The sequence below is a fragment of the Oncorhynchus kisutch genome, linkage group LG14 (genome assembly GCF_002021735.2).
Source record: "Oncorhynchus kisutch isolate 150728-3 linkage group LG14, Okis_V2, whole genome shotgun sequence".
Classification (NCBI taxonomy): domain Eukaryota; kingdom Metazoa; phylum Chordata; class Actinopteri; order Salmoniformes; family Salmonidae; genus Oncorhynchus; species Oncorhynchus kisutch.
In genome coordinates, this window is record NC_034187.2 from 31,893,987 (window position 1) to 31,907,248 (window position 13,262).

Below are 13,262 nucleotides of genomic sequence, written 5' to 3' on the forward strand. Positions count from 1 at the left end.
AGAGACAACTAATGACACCTGCCTCTGATTGAGAACCATACTAGGCCGAAACATAGAAATACCCAAATTATAGAAAAACAAACATAGACTGCCCACCCAACTCACGCCCTGACCATACTAAATAATGATAAAACAAAGGAAATAAAGGTCAGAACGTGACACAGCTCTGTGGAGTGTATGGCTTAAAGGGGTACTATTGACAGATACTCCAATCTCCGCTGTGGAGCTTTGCTGCTCCTTCAGGCTAATTCCTGGGTCACTTTGATGCCTCTCTGATTAATGCCCTCTTTCCTGGTACGTGAGTTTTGGTGGGCGGACCTCTGTGGTCAGGTTTGTTGTGGTGCCATATTCTTTCAATTTTTTAATAATCGATTTAATGGTGCTCTGTGGGATGTTCAAAGTTTCGGATATTTTTGTATAACCCAACCATGATCTGTACTTCTCCACAACTTTGTCCTTAACCTGTTTGGATAGCTCCTTGGTCTTCATGGTGAAGCTTGCTTGGTGGTGCCCCTTGCTTAGTGGTGTTGCAGACTCTCGGGCCTTTCAGAACAGGTGTATATACAGTTGAAGTCGGAAGTTTACATACCCTAAGGTTGGCGTCATTAAAACTTGTTTTTTAACCACTCCACAAATTTCTTGTTAACTAACTATAGTTTTGGCAAGTCGGTTAGGACATGTACTTCTACTTCAACTGTATCTCCCAGGCATATTACATAATTTATGCAGCAGCATACAAGACATTTTTGTACTCACCTTGGTGTTCTCACTTGAATAGGAAGGTGGCGCAGCGGTCCTTCGTGGGCCAATTTTGTCATCAAAGTCAGGCATTATCTGGATTAATGGTGCTTTCAAGACAACTGCAAACTCTGAAAAAAACAAGGTTGAATCATGACGTCAGTGATCTTCAAGTTGTTGCTCTAGAAAGAGCTGTGCCTAAGTACAGCTCTTAGCCCTGGTATATTGGCCATGTACCACACCCCCTTGGGCCTTATTGCTTAATTTGACCATTGGAGTTGAGTATGTATAAAAATCATACTAGATTTTATGAGTGAAATCTGCTGTCTCTTTCAAGCTGTTGTTGAACCATCCCAGACTAGTTAGTTAAATTACTAATCTAGTAACTTCAGGTCACCAATCCAAAGCAAGCCACTGTATTGGTCAACATTTGTGAATACCATTCTCATTCCCAGTGTGTTGACCTAGTCTTTGATAGAAAATGGATCATCTGAAGGTCAAACAGTAGGTGGCAGAGAGTAGACACTCACATATAGTGTAAAACTTGCAGCAAGCTGCTTGCTAGCCCATCCATATTTCCATCCGATAATTGAGCAAGTCGAATTGATTCCCCGTGTGTTAGACCATCACCACTAGATGGAGGCATTTCCCTAAATGAAAACATTCCAATCCTATTTCTGAGGAGTTAACGTTTGCATTTAGCAGACACTTATCCAGAGCGACATACAAGCTAGGTAAGACAACCACATATCACAGTAAGTGAAACCTTTTTTCAGTTTGTCAGCTGTTCCAGTCAGGATCATGCACTGATACATAATTTGTATGAATAGCTACTGTACCTGTCCTAATAAAAATGTATTGGTAACACCAAAATAATTCAAATCGAATCAAATAAAAAATATTTTAATTACAAACATTCCATATAAATACAAAATATATCTAGGTGTCATCTTAACTTCACAAGTTTCAGAGATATGCATACATCAATGTCACTTTTATCCCATTGCCATTTTCGAGTAGGATTTTTTAAAGCCTTTGAACCATTGACATGTCAAATCAAATCCTTGCGTTCCAATGTTAAAAGTTGCACCTAAGTGCTGCCATAAGTAGACACCGCTAACTCTTTATTTCACCAACGTGTGGTCACATGAATACTTGAGGGAGGCTGCACACTACACCTCTTCTCCCTCGCAGCCTCGCTCAATAAGGGGCGGTAACTTTTATTTATCCTTATCACTCTATAAATAAAGTAAGGAACACCAGTGCACTCCAATCCAGAACTGGCAAGCCCACTGACTGAACACTCAAGGGACATATCTTGCGCTGAGAATAACTCATTCAAAAGTTTTTGCAGCCTCTATGATGACTTTTTACGCAGATCCATTTAAAACGTCTAGTGCAATTGCAATGGACTTCAAGGAGCTGGGAGGCGAGGACAACTGCGAAGGAGATACAGAGGGAAACGCTGAGGATTTGAACAATGTGAAAGTCCTTACCGAAAAACTAAAGTTACAAACTCGCAGACCATCATACCTTGAATGGCAGGAGCGCTTGCAGAGCCGACCGTGGAAGGAGAACCCAAATGGTTTAGATAATAGTCAAGAGACTGCAGAGAAATATGTGTTTTTGCCTGAAATTATGCGGGATGAGAACTCAGATCTAACCATCCGCAACATCTGTGGCTTCGATACCATTGATGATGCGTTGGATTTTCTTAGAAAAGAGCTGGTGAGTGCACTTATTTTACTGCAGATATTGTCTCTTTTTCTCCAACTCTGACTCAGTTATTTTTACTTGGACATGTTAGAAATGAATAAGGCTGCAATATTTCTGCATAACGTCCTTTAGAATCAGATATACAATGAAAACACTCAAGTCGATTTGAATAGGACACAATGAGACTAACATAATTACCAGGCAGGTAGTTTCACTGGTTTGGTTTGCCTGGTTTGTGCATCCTCATGACACAAGTGTGCCATAGTGCAGAGTCTATGTGCCAGTTACCAGTGTCATGTGATGGAGACATCTATGGAAAATAAACCTGTTTTCAGGTTGAGCTCTGATTACAGCATGACTTTGCGCTATCTTTCCATCCAAAACAATGCAAACACACTAAAACCACAGGGACCTTGTTAATTTCAGAGCTGAAAAATTCACTTTTCTTTTTACACAGATCATGTGTTGGTGTCTTTACACATCAATAACGAAAACCTAATCCAAGGGATTGAGCGCTTGAATTGATATTTGATTGCTAATCTCTTCCCCTTCCTTGTCATACAGAGGGAGATGCGGTTCCAGGATAACCGTCTGGCGCGCCAGCTGATCCGTCTGCGTGTGGAGATCCACCGGCTGAAGGTGGAGCAGGTGTGTCACCGCCACAAGGAGATGCTGGACGACGCCACCTACGAGCTGGAGGAGTGTGGCGAGGAGTCCGACCTGCTCTGTGACATCCCCATGAAGGCTGCCTTTGCTCTGTCCACCCCCCTCAAACACCTTGGCCTCACCAAGATGAACATCAACTCCCGACGCTTCTCCCTCTGTTGAAACATATACCACCCTGCGAGGCTTGATTTACTGTATTAAAGCCTCTATCTAATCTTTGCAGGGTAATCAGGGGTTTTCCACTGCACAGGTTTCTGTTATGACATGAGAGGGAAGAAGAATGGCTGGCAGAGCGTGCAGACTGTAATTAGCCAAGTGGGAGGAAATGGAAATGACTCCTCTGATCCGTGCCCTAGTCCTGACGTGAGAGAGACACAGGCCTCCATAGTAGAGCCCTGTAGGCGCACGGCATACACCCATAGCAAAGCTGCACCTTTCCAATGCACCTCAGGGAAGGTGCGGACTGATAGGTCAGGGAAGCTAGTGATGAGGTGTGGCTCTGGAATGGATATGGTTTGAGTTTGGATTGCCATGGTGTCAGATCAATTGCACTGTATTCAGATAATTAGTTATGATGACCCACTGACATACCGAATAGGCCTGACTGCCATGGTGGTACTGTAACTAGAGATGTCTCTTGAGCGTTGCACAGGGGAATTGTCTTTCTTCAGACAAAGAAAAAATGGTCACAGCGATAACACTCATTAACACGAGTCCCATACTTTAATCACAACCCAGGAGGAAGTATGTATCTCTTCATACAGACACCTTAACACTAGTCACACCCCCAGGGACATTTGACAGCCCAATGGGAAGCTTTTCCCTTCCCTCTGCATTGGCAGAGTCCCAGTCCACACTCCCCAGGAAGCTGTAGGTCACATTCCAGCATTCTGTCACCTCTTCTTCTGAGACCAAAAATAGCAAGGACCTCCATGGGGTCATGGCTTCCGTGATAGGACATTATTGGAGGCGATGCCTTATGTAGTACTCCATGCGTTTTATTGTCCTTTAGATGATCCAGATGTTGTAGACAGACCACAGCCCAATGTGCTGTCATTGTGTTTTACAGTAGATTATAGGCATGGCCTACTGCAATGTTGTCCAAGTAAAAAAACTGTATCAAAGTTTTAGATGTATTTAAAGATATTGTTCTCAGGAAGAGAGAGGAGAAACTGAAAGTATTTTGGGGGGAATTTTGAATGTTGAACAGGATTTAGTGGGTGTTAATCAATGTTCCAAAATGTTTGCTGAATATACACAAAGCAAAATGTAGATTTGTAAGTGCTTTTTAATGATTACGTACTGAGTTATACTCTGCTAATGCAGGAATATCTCAAGGCCATCCATTTAATGAATGAGGGAAATGACTAGAGGCAGACTGGTTTTCAAGATGCTTGTTTTTCAATGTATTTGTTTAAATGCACAAAAAATGGCAACAAACTTGAAAATACACTTGAGAAAGAAAATGGTTGTCTGTCTGTCCATTAAGGTAGGCTGTCATTGTAAATAAGAATTTGTTCTTAACTGACTTACCTAGTTAAAGGTTAAAAAAGTTAGAACAGGGTAAATGACCGGAGTCATTACGCGAGACCTCAATGAGTGCTCAGCTATAACCTTTCACATCCTGAAACACCTTCAATGCGCAGTTTCCTCTTTCAACTACATCAGGCGTTTGTCTCTTAAACATTCCGTGGTGCAAGCTGATCCTATCAGAACAACTCCTAAGGCAGGGTTCCCCAACTGGTTGTTTTATTTGCGCCCCCAAGTTTTCTGAGCCATAAAAAAAAAACATGTTACACATAAACTGTAAAATAAAAAAAACAGGAAATCAGCTCCAAGTGATTTTAATTTGGGAAATCTGTTCCCAAGTATTTCCACCCATAATAGACAGACACGTGATCATATGCAAAGGTTTGAAATTATTATGTTTTAGTCAAGTATTATGTCTGTTTGTGCTTCTTGCGTTCAATTTGCAGGCTACAAATGATTTGTAATTATATTCCGGCCCCCCTACCTTCCTCTCAAGAAAATATCTGCTCGTGGTTGAATCTAGTTGATGATGCAGAAATGGATGAATTCATAAAGATGTCAAGATGTCATCAATTATCCTACAAAATGGGTAGACATGACATACTAGTTTACACTGAGATTACCTCATGAATGACGTGAGAGCGAGAGATAACTAGGCCAAATGGAACCATTGTAATTAATTATAGGATATACAGTGCATTTGGAAAGTATTCAGACCCCTTCCCTTTTTACACATTTTTGTTACATTACAGCCTTATTCTAAAATTGATTAAATAAAATAAAAAATCCTCATCAATCTACACACAATACCCATAATGACAAAGCAAAAAGAGGTTTTTAGAAATGTTTGCAAAGGTATTAAAATCTTTTTTGGAGTTTGTGCTGCAGGATGGAAATTTCTGTTTGAAAAAGCTAGCCTTTGCTTTCCTAACTGCATGTATATATTGGTTCCAGTTAGCCACTGATGCCTTCCAAACCACTCATTGTTGAATTTGCGATTTCCAACTTGTTGTGTATTGTTATTGTCCAATGGCCGATGAGCACCGATACGTTTTATCTATAATTTCTCTTCATATGACAAGGATGGAAAAGGATTTGCCAGTAGATTGTCGTCTTGATTCATGATGAAGACCTTAACATTTTGAAAGTATGACGTTGACATGATCAGTTCAATCAAAGCTACGGTAGATATAACGTGACTTGACGTCATTTTATCTGTGGCCAATGACCTTGAGCCTTCATGGATGGGCACTTCTAATGTAACTCTATGGCAGCACCCAATGGACTACCTGTAGATTTTGCATTGACGTAGTGTTCCCATGACAGAACACTGAGCCAATCATGATGCAACTAGAGAACATTACCAACCCCTATTTTCCGCTGGCTGTCCCACCACCACGGAAAGCACTGAGCTAGGCCGAAACACCAGCACATCTAACACATTGCTTTTTTAAAATATTTTTTTTATTTGACCTTTATTTAACCAGGTAGGCCAGTTGAGAACATTTACAACTGCAACCTGGCCAAGATAAAGCAAAGCCGTGTGACAAAAACCACAACACAGAGTTACACATGGGATAAACAAAGGTACAGTCGATAACACAATACAAACATCTATATACAGTGTGTGCAAATGCTTTCTACTACATATAATATGATTAAATTATATCTTTACATTAAAAACCAAAGTCTATCAGAATTCCAGTCATTCCAATAAATGTTATGCACCTTGATCTTCAAGAATAGGACTTAGTATAGATTAGCCACATTTTTTAGCTGAGCACAAACCCAAAACTAAGGACTTTGATGTCTTGATAACATGCAGCTGTTTAAATGGCAAATCCACAGATGAAACAATAACAAAACGGTTGCCCAGCCTCTGTTTTGTTAAAAAGCCGTGGGCCTGGAGAAATGTAACTACTCTCACATAAATAGACAGAGCTATGAATGCAAGGACTGACCATCCATGATATCAAAATTACAGTTTTAACCATGTTATGAGGCTATACAGTGGTTGTTTACATTTACAATGTTTACAAACATTGGAGAAAAACACGCTTATATTTTGGGTTCTCATGGAGTATGACAGTTGAACTAAGCTCATGAGGCATTTATAAGTTATTTTCTTCAAGAATCAATGGATATACAGCACCAGTCAAAGGTTTGGACACACCTACTCATTCAAGGGTTTTTCTTTATTTTTACTATTTTCAACATTGTAGAATAATAGTGAAGACATAAAAACTACCTATTCCTGCTCTTTTCATGCGATCCATGAAACACATTTGTGGTCACTCACTCAGGTTGGAACACATTTAAATGTGCGCCTCTTTTCAATGCTGATTTGAATGTCATTGAGAAAACAGAGAAGTGTCAAAGATTTGTTTTCACAAACATCCTTTTAAAAGTCATCCTCAAAGTAATCATCTAGTTTTTCGAAAGTATCTGTAATCTGAGGACAATATTTTTGCTGGTAATGTAACGGATTACAGTTACCAGTTTTTGGTAATCCCTTACATGTAACGGATTACATGTCTTCCGTTACTCCCCAACCCTGGATATGTGACAGGTATTAATGCCAAAATAACATGCAAAAAGAGCCCTACCGGCTTTGAATGACGGGTCGCCACTGCATCATCCATAGTTCAAATTCAAGCCCTGGCAGCCAACGGGCTAGTTTGACAATTACTTTACTAGATAATGTTGGCTAATTATATGCATTAATGATGGAGAATGCTAGTAAATGGCTAATTACATTTCAAATCCCTCCCAGATGGCCTTCTGGATAAAACCAAAGTCATTTGCGTCTACTGCAGGCTGAATTGATTTATCACAAAGTACATTGAGTCTTTGTTAACATTTACAAGCGAAACATACTGTTGATGCCAGCAATACAAGTAACGTTACAAGTGGCAATGGAGGAATATTGGCAGGTTGAGCTAGAAGAGTGTGCGTGCGAGAGGCCTATGGACAAGTCAAGGAGCAGCAAGCTAACACAAGCAATAGCTTCGTCTTGCTGGCCAGTCCACATTGTGGGGAACGAATGCTTGGGGGATATCATTCGGATAGCATCAAACGACTCAACGTATGAGTTACCCTCGAGAGCCACTGTCGTTACAAGAATATACCAGCTGTATGAAAGCGGAGGAGTTGAAACATGCAACAGCTGTTGCTCTCACGGGAGAGAACTGGACTTCAGCCAGTAACCACAACTACCAATGTGGTTCTGTGCACCACATTGATGAAAACTGGCCCAACAGAATACTAACATCACCATGCCAACCACAGCTGAACCACAGCTGAATTGGAGAAACTGTAGAAGTTGGAGGCACAATATTTGACCTCTCTTAGTGTTACAATACGGTTTGTTGTGTGAAAAAGTGTGTGTGTGTGAGAGAGAGGGAGCGAGAGAGTCTGTGTATAACACGTTTCTCACAATTAACTGAAGTGATTTTGAATGATCTTTCACTGCAGGTACTTGCCTGAACTTCTGGGAGGAGAGAAGTACATTTCCTGCTCTGTGGTGTTGCCTGCTTTCTGCCATCTCCTTCAGGTGATGGAGAGCTCCGATGATGACCTTGTCTAAATGGTAAGATTCAAGCTGACATTCACAACAGACCTGGAGGAACACAAGTGGAGAAAACACCAACCTCACATGGCTGAAGAACGCCACAGCACTCGACCCAAGGTTTAAGGACCTGAAGTGCCTTCCCAGACCTGAGAGGGGTGAGGTGTGGGCTTTGGTCAGTAACTTGCTGAAGGAAGAGAGGCCTGCACAGCAACCTGATGAAGCAAAAGAGACAGAGCAACTAAAGAAGAAAGCTGCCAAAAAGCTACAAAATATTTTTAGTGTTTCAGTCCTTACATTCCTATAACTGAATAAACTGTTTTAAAAAAATGGAAATATTTAAATTTAGCACCAAATTTGAGCAAAAAAAAGTGTGATTAATGGCGATTAACTACAGAATTTAATGCGATTAATTATTTGAATAATTTGACAGCCCTATATTAAATGTTTTGAAATCTCACAGTATCAACTTCGCTGTAGCTTTCTTTTATGCCTGCTACAGTACATTACTGCAGACACTGTCATCTGAGCCACCCGATTGGCCAGCGGTAGGCCTATAGTCTACAGTCCACTTGACTTGCTCTCTGGACCGGCCGGGAAGGCAGAGTTTGTGCCTTCAGACACATCAAATGGTTCAAAATTGCAACAGTTCGACTACCCGGCGAGCAGGGCAGCTGAATCAGGTGCAACTACCGCCTACAGCCCTATAAAATGAAATGAAAATGGGAACACAAGGCTTTATCGTTGTTTTTTTTACAGAAATGTTTGGCGATCAACTAGGAATGCCTTGGAGATCGACCAGCCGATCACGATCAACCGGTTGGTGAACACTGCTCTTGAAAGTTGAATCTCTGTTGGCTGATATTTCTGCTTCTCGGGGATACTGCACGCATGTTACTTGTCTCCACATAAACCTGATTAAACATGTTTACACTGAATCAATGACTCCTACTCTTCTGAAAACTGCTACTCATAACTGAAAATGTACATGATGTGTCTGTATGAGGGTCTTTCTAAACGAGGGTACCAGTGAGGATTTCCTACACTGGACAACTTGTTCCAGCTGCGGATAAGTCATTGATAATAATCTGGCTATTTTTTTCATGTCATTACATTAAAATATTAGGGGGGGGATCATAGCTATATTAAATCAAGTTCACGAGTTGATTTAAAACCTATATGTTTAACCCTTTATCATGTCTTGAAGGATTTGTCAAAAAAATCACGTGACATAAACCATTACTTGTCTGTCCTTGCAATTATGGCAGTGTAAATGGTCATTTATATAATATATTAAGCAGTAAATTGCATTGAACTTGAACCCTGTAAGAATCCTGGATCTAGCTGTTGAAGTTTTTTGTATAGAGATCTCAGAAATGTTTTGGCCTGGCTACAGGTCCTGCTTATACACGACTAGTAAAGGCCCAGTGCACTACTTTTGTGATTATTTTATTTTATATATATATATAGAGAGAGATTTTTTAAATATTCAAATTTTTCAGGGGGTGCTGCAGCACCCTCAGCACCCCTACTTCCTGTGGCTAGGTATGCTTAATACCTTTTGAATGCGCATTTGGTATCCATCTGATTAGTTAAGGTGTTGCTGATTGAGGATGGAATTTTCCAAATGACAGTGAAGTGATGAACAGCTGTGGTGATAGCCAAAGTGCTGTAAAAATATGTTCACGAGGAAATGTCAAGCACATTTTGGTGTCTCACTCATTACACTGGTGAAGACAGTTGTGCCTGGATCCAGGTTGGATCTAATATCCCCAGCAAATTGATGTTGATCATATGTTGTTGTCTGCTTGATTTAGAACAGGGCCTCATTAGATTTAACAGAGAAAGCATTATTAAGGAAATCAGTTCATGTTTCTGTGCCTAGGACTGGACACCGAGTCTAGTGTGCACAATCGTGTAGGATAGACTGTTGCGCAACACCCAATTCTATTCCTATGAATTATTCTAGATATGACAACAACACATTAGGCTAATGGATTAGGCATCTTGAAAATCAAATCCTCAATTTGGTGCTTGAGAAGTCCTTGTAATTATTGTAGACAATTTACAGTGGGGCAAAAAAGTACTTAGTCAGCCATCAATTGTGCAAGTTCTCCCACTTAAAAAAAGATGAGAGAGTCCTGTAATTTTCATCATAGGTACACTTCAACTATGACAGACAAAATGAGAAGACAAAATCCAGAAAATCACATTGTAGGATTTTTAAGGAATTTATTTGCAAATTATGGTGGAAAATAAGTATTTGGTCAATAGCAAAAGTTTATCTCAATACTTTGTTAAATACCCTTTGTTGGCAATGACAGAGGTCAAACGTTTTCTGTAAGTCTTCACAAGGTTTTCACACACTGTTGCTGGTATTTTGGCCCATTCCTCCATGCAGATCTCCTCTAGAGCAGTGATGTTTTGGGGCTGTTGTTGGGCAACACGGACTTTCAACTCCATCCAAAGATGTTTTATGGGGTTGAGATCTGGAGACTGGCTAGGCCACTCGAGGACCTTGAAATGCTTCTTACGAAGCCACTCCTTCGTTGCCCGGGCGGTGTGTTTGGGATCATTGTCATGCTGAAAGATCCAGCCACGTTTCATCTTAAATGCCCTTGCTGATGGAAGGAGGTTTTCACTCAAAATCTCATGATACATGGCCCCATTCATTCATTCCTTTACACGGATCAGTCGTCCTGGTCCCTTTGCAGAAAAACAGCCCCAAAGCATGATGTTTCCACCCCCATGCTTCACAGTAGTAGGTATGGTGTTCTTTGGATGCAACTCAGCATTCTTTGTCCTCCAAACACGACGAGTTGAGTTTATACCAAAAAGTTATATTTTGGTTTCATCTGACCATATGACATTCTCCCAATCTTCTTCTAGATCATCCAAATGCTCTCTAGCAAACTTAAGATGGGCCTGGACATGTACTGGCTTAAGCAGGGGGACACGTCTGGCACTGCAGGATTTGAGTCCCTGGCGGCGTAGTGTGTTACGGATGGTAGGCTTTGTTACTTTGGTCCCAGCTCTCTGCAGGTCATTCACTAGGTCCCCCCGTGTGGTTCTGGGATTTTTGCTCACCATTCTTGTGATCATTTTGACCCCATGGGTGAGATCTTGCGTTGAGCCCCAGATCGAAGGAGATTATTAGTGGTCTTGTATTATCTTTAATTTCCTAATAATTGCTCCCACAGTTGATTTCTTCAAACCAAGCTGCTTACCTATTGCAGATTCAGTCTTCCCAGCCGGGTGCAGGTCTACAATTTTGTTTCTGGTGTCCTTTGACAGCTCTTTGGTCTTGGCCATAGTGGAGTTTGGAGTGTGACTGTTTGAGGTTGTGGACAGGTGTCTTTTATACTGATAACAAGTTCAAACAGGTGCCATTAATACAGGTAACAAGTGGAGGACAGAGGAGCCTCTTAAAGAAGAAGTTACAGGTCTGTGAGAGCCAGAAATCTTGCTTGTTTGTAGGTGACCAAATACTTATTTTCCACCATAATTTGCAAATAAATTCATTAAAAATCCTACAATGTGATTTTCTGGATTTTTTTTCCTCATTATGTCTGTCGTAGTTGAAGTGTACCTATGATGAAAATTACAGGCCTCTCTCATCTTTTTAAGTGGGAGAACTTGCACAATTGGTGGCTGACTAAATACTTTTTTGCCCCACTGTATAAGTCTCCTACTCCCTTATAATTAACCGTGATTTAATTTGTGATATGTTTTTGTGAGAGATGGTGATACTTTGGTTTGTCTCCCGCTGCTTCAGTTGAAGGGTATTGCGCTACTCTGTTGCGGTAAAATTATGTGCGGTTATTATGAGGAAGAAGACAGCATCTGTTGGCTTCAACATGGCTTTACATACAAACACTTCCATTAAAAATATTACCTGTTTTTTGATCACTTTCTCATTATAAAAACAGCGATGGTGAGATGAATACTAATGTGTCCCTGCGTCAGCCACATAGGCAACAGGAAAATCTGCATGTAAAATCATTTTAATTTTGTTTCAAAGCATTTAGAAATGTTGATCCCAATGTCACACATCTTTATAGAAAGCCCTATGAGCACAAATCTTCTCAAATCTTCTCTCTTTGATAACCCGGCACACAGAGAAGACGCCAGCCACATAGGTCACCTTAGAACTTGAAAGTAAAACTACAAAACAATGTTTCCTTAATTTGAGTGGTTTAATGTGTGTATTAATCTCTCCTGTAGCAGTCACACTTGCACCTACTTCAGTGCACTTCCTGTACATGTTTGGGCTGACTTCCTGTCAGTACATGCTATAGAGTCTAGAGCTGCAGCCTGCCACCTCAACAAAGATCTATGTGGTCCGCAACACTCCCTACAAGAGAGGGGGATGTGACTGGAGCTTCATATTCATCACATGCTTCTACACCTTTGTCATTTGACAGTGGAACAGGGCCGTGCTGTGGTCACAGTCGTGCACATCACAGAGATGGTGTGTAAATAATTATTTATGGGAGATCATCTGAGGGTTTGTGTAGGTGTGTGGATGTTTGTAAGCATACCAACCAAGAAATGAATGGTGAAAATCAAAGCCGTTTTCAGATTGTTTTGTGACCAAGTAAACTAATCAAAACTGACTGTCTGTGGATCAGTGATAAACCACACCATTGACCAAAATAACTTGAAATAGCATCTGTCATCCCAGACCAGAGCACAGAAAATATGATGTGACTAGAAAATAAACAAAATTACCTTGAGTTTGAGTCATTGTTGATTTCCTAAGACTAAACAAACCAAACAATTGATGGGTTTAATAAGTCCCAGGGAATCACTCTCCATTTGAAAATGAACAGGACAGCACTTTTCTGCATAGTCAATTGGGGTGGGGGGGAGGGGGGGTGATGACTCATTTGGCAATTACAACTTAATGTCGATGACACAGGTTTCCCCGTAATCAGTCTCATTGCGATACACAGACACAAAGATCTGAATCAAAATGGAGTCTTATCAGCTGCCTGAGACTCTACTTCACCAATCCTACCCAATTGTGACTGATGGAACATTC

General features: G+C 40.7%; 1 protein-coding gene across 1 annotated transcript; it reads left to right on the plus strand.

Annotated features, from left to right (window-relative positions):
- The first annotated feature begins 1,972 nt into the window (after positions 1 to 1,972).
- Positions 1,973 to 4,586, plus strand: LOC109903962 (protein FAM167A). Its single transcript, XM_020500998.2, has 2 exons — positions 1,973 to 2,466; positions 3,019 to 4,586. Exons 1-2 carry the CDS (start codon positions 2,098 to 2,100, stop codon positions 3,280 to 3,282), a joined length of 633 nt encoding a protein of 210 aa, XP_020356587.1. The 5' UTR covers positions 1,973 to 2,097; the 3' UTR covers positions 3,283 to 4,586.
- Positions 4,587 to 13,262: the final 8,676 nt, after the last annotated feature.

Coding starts and splice junctions, on each gene's coding strand:
- LOC109903962 (XM_020500998.2), top strand. CDS start 2,098: ATGATGACTTTTTACGCAGATCCATTTAAAACGTCTAGTGCAATTGCA. Junction 2,467..3,018: donor ATTTTCTTAGAAAAGAGCTG/GTGAGTGCACTT, acceptor CTTGTCATACAG/AGGGAGATGCGGTTCCAGGA.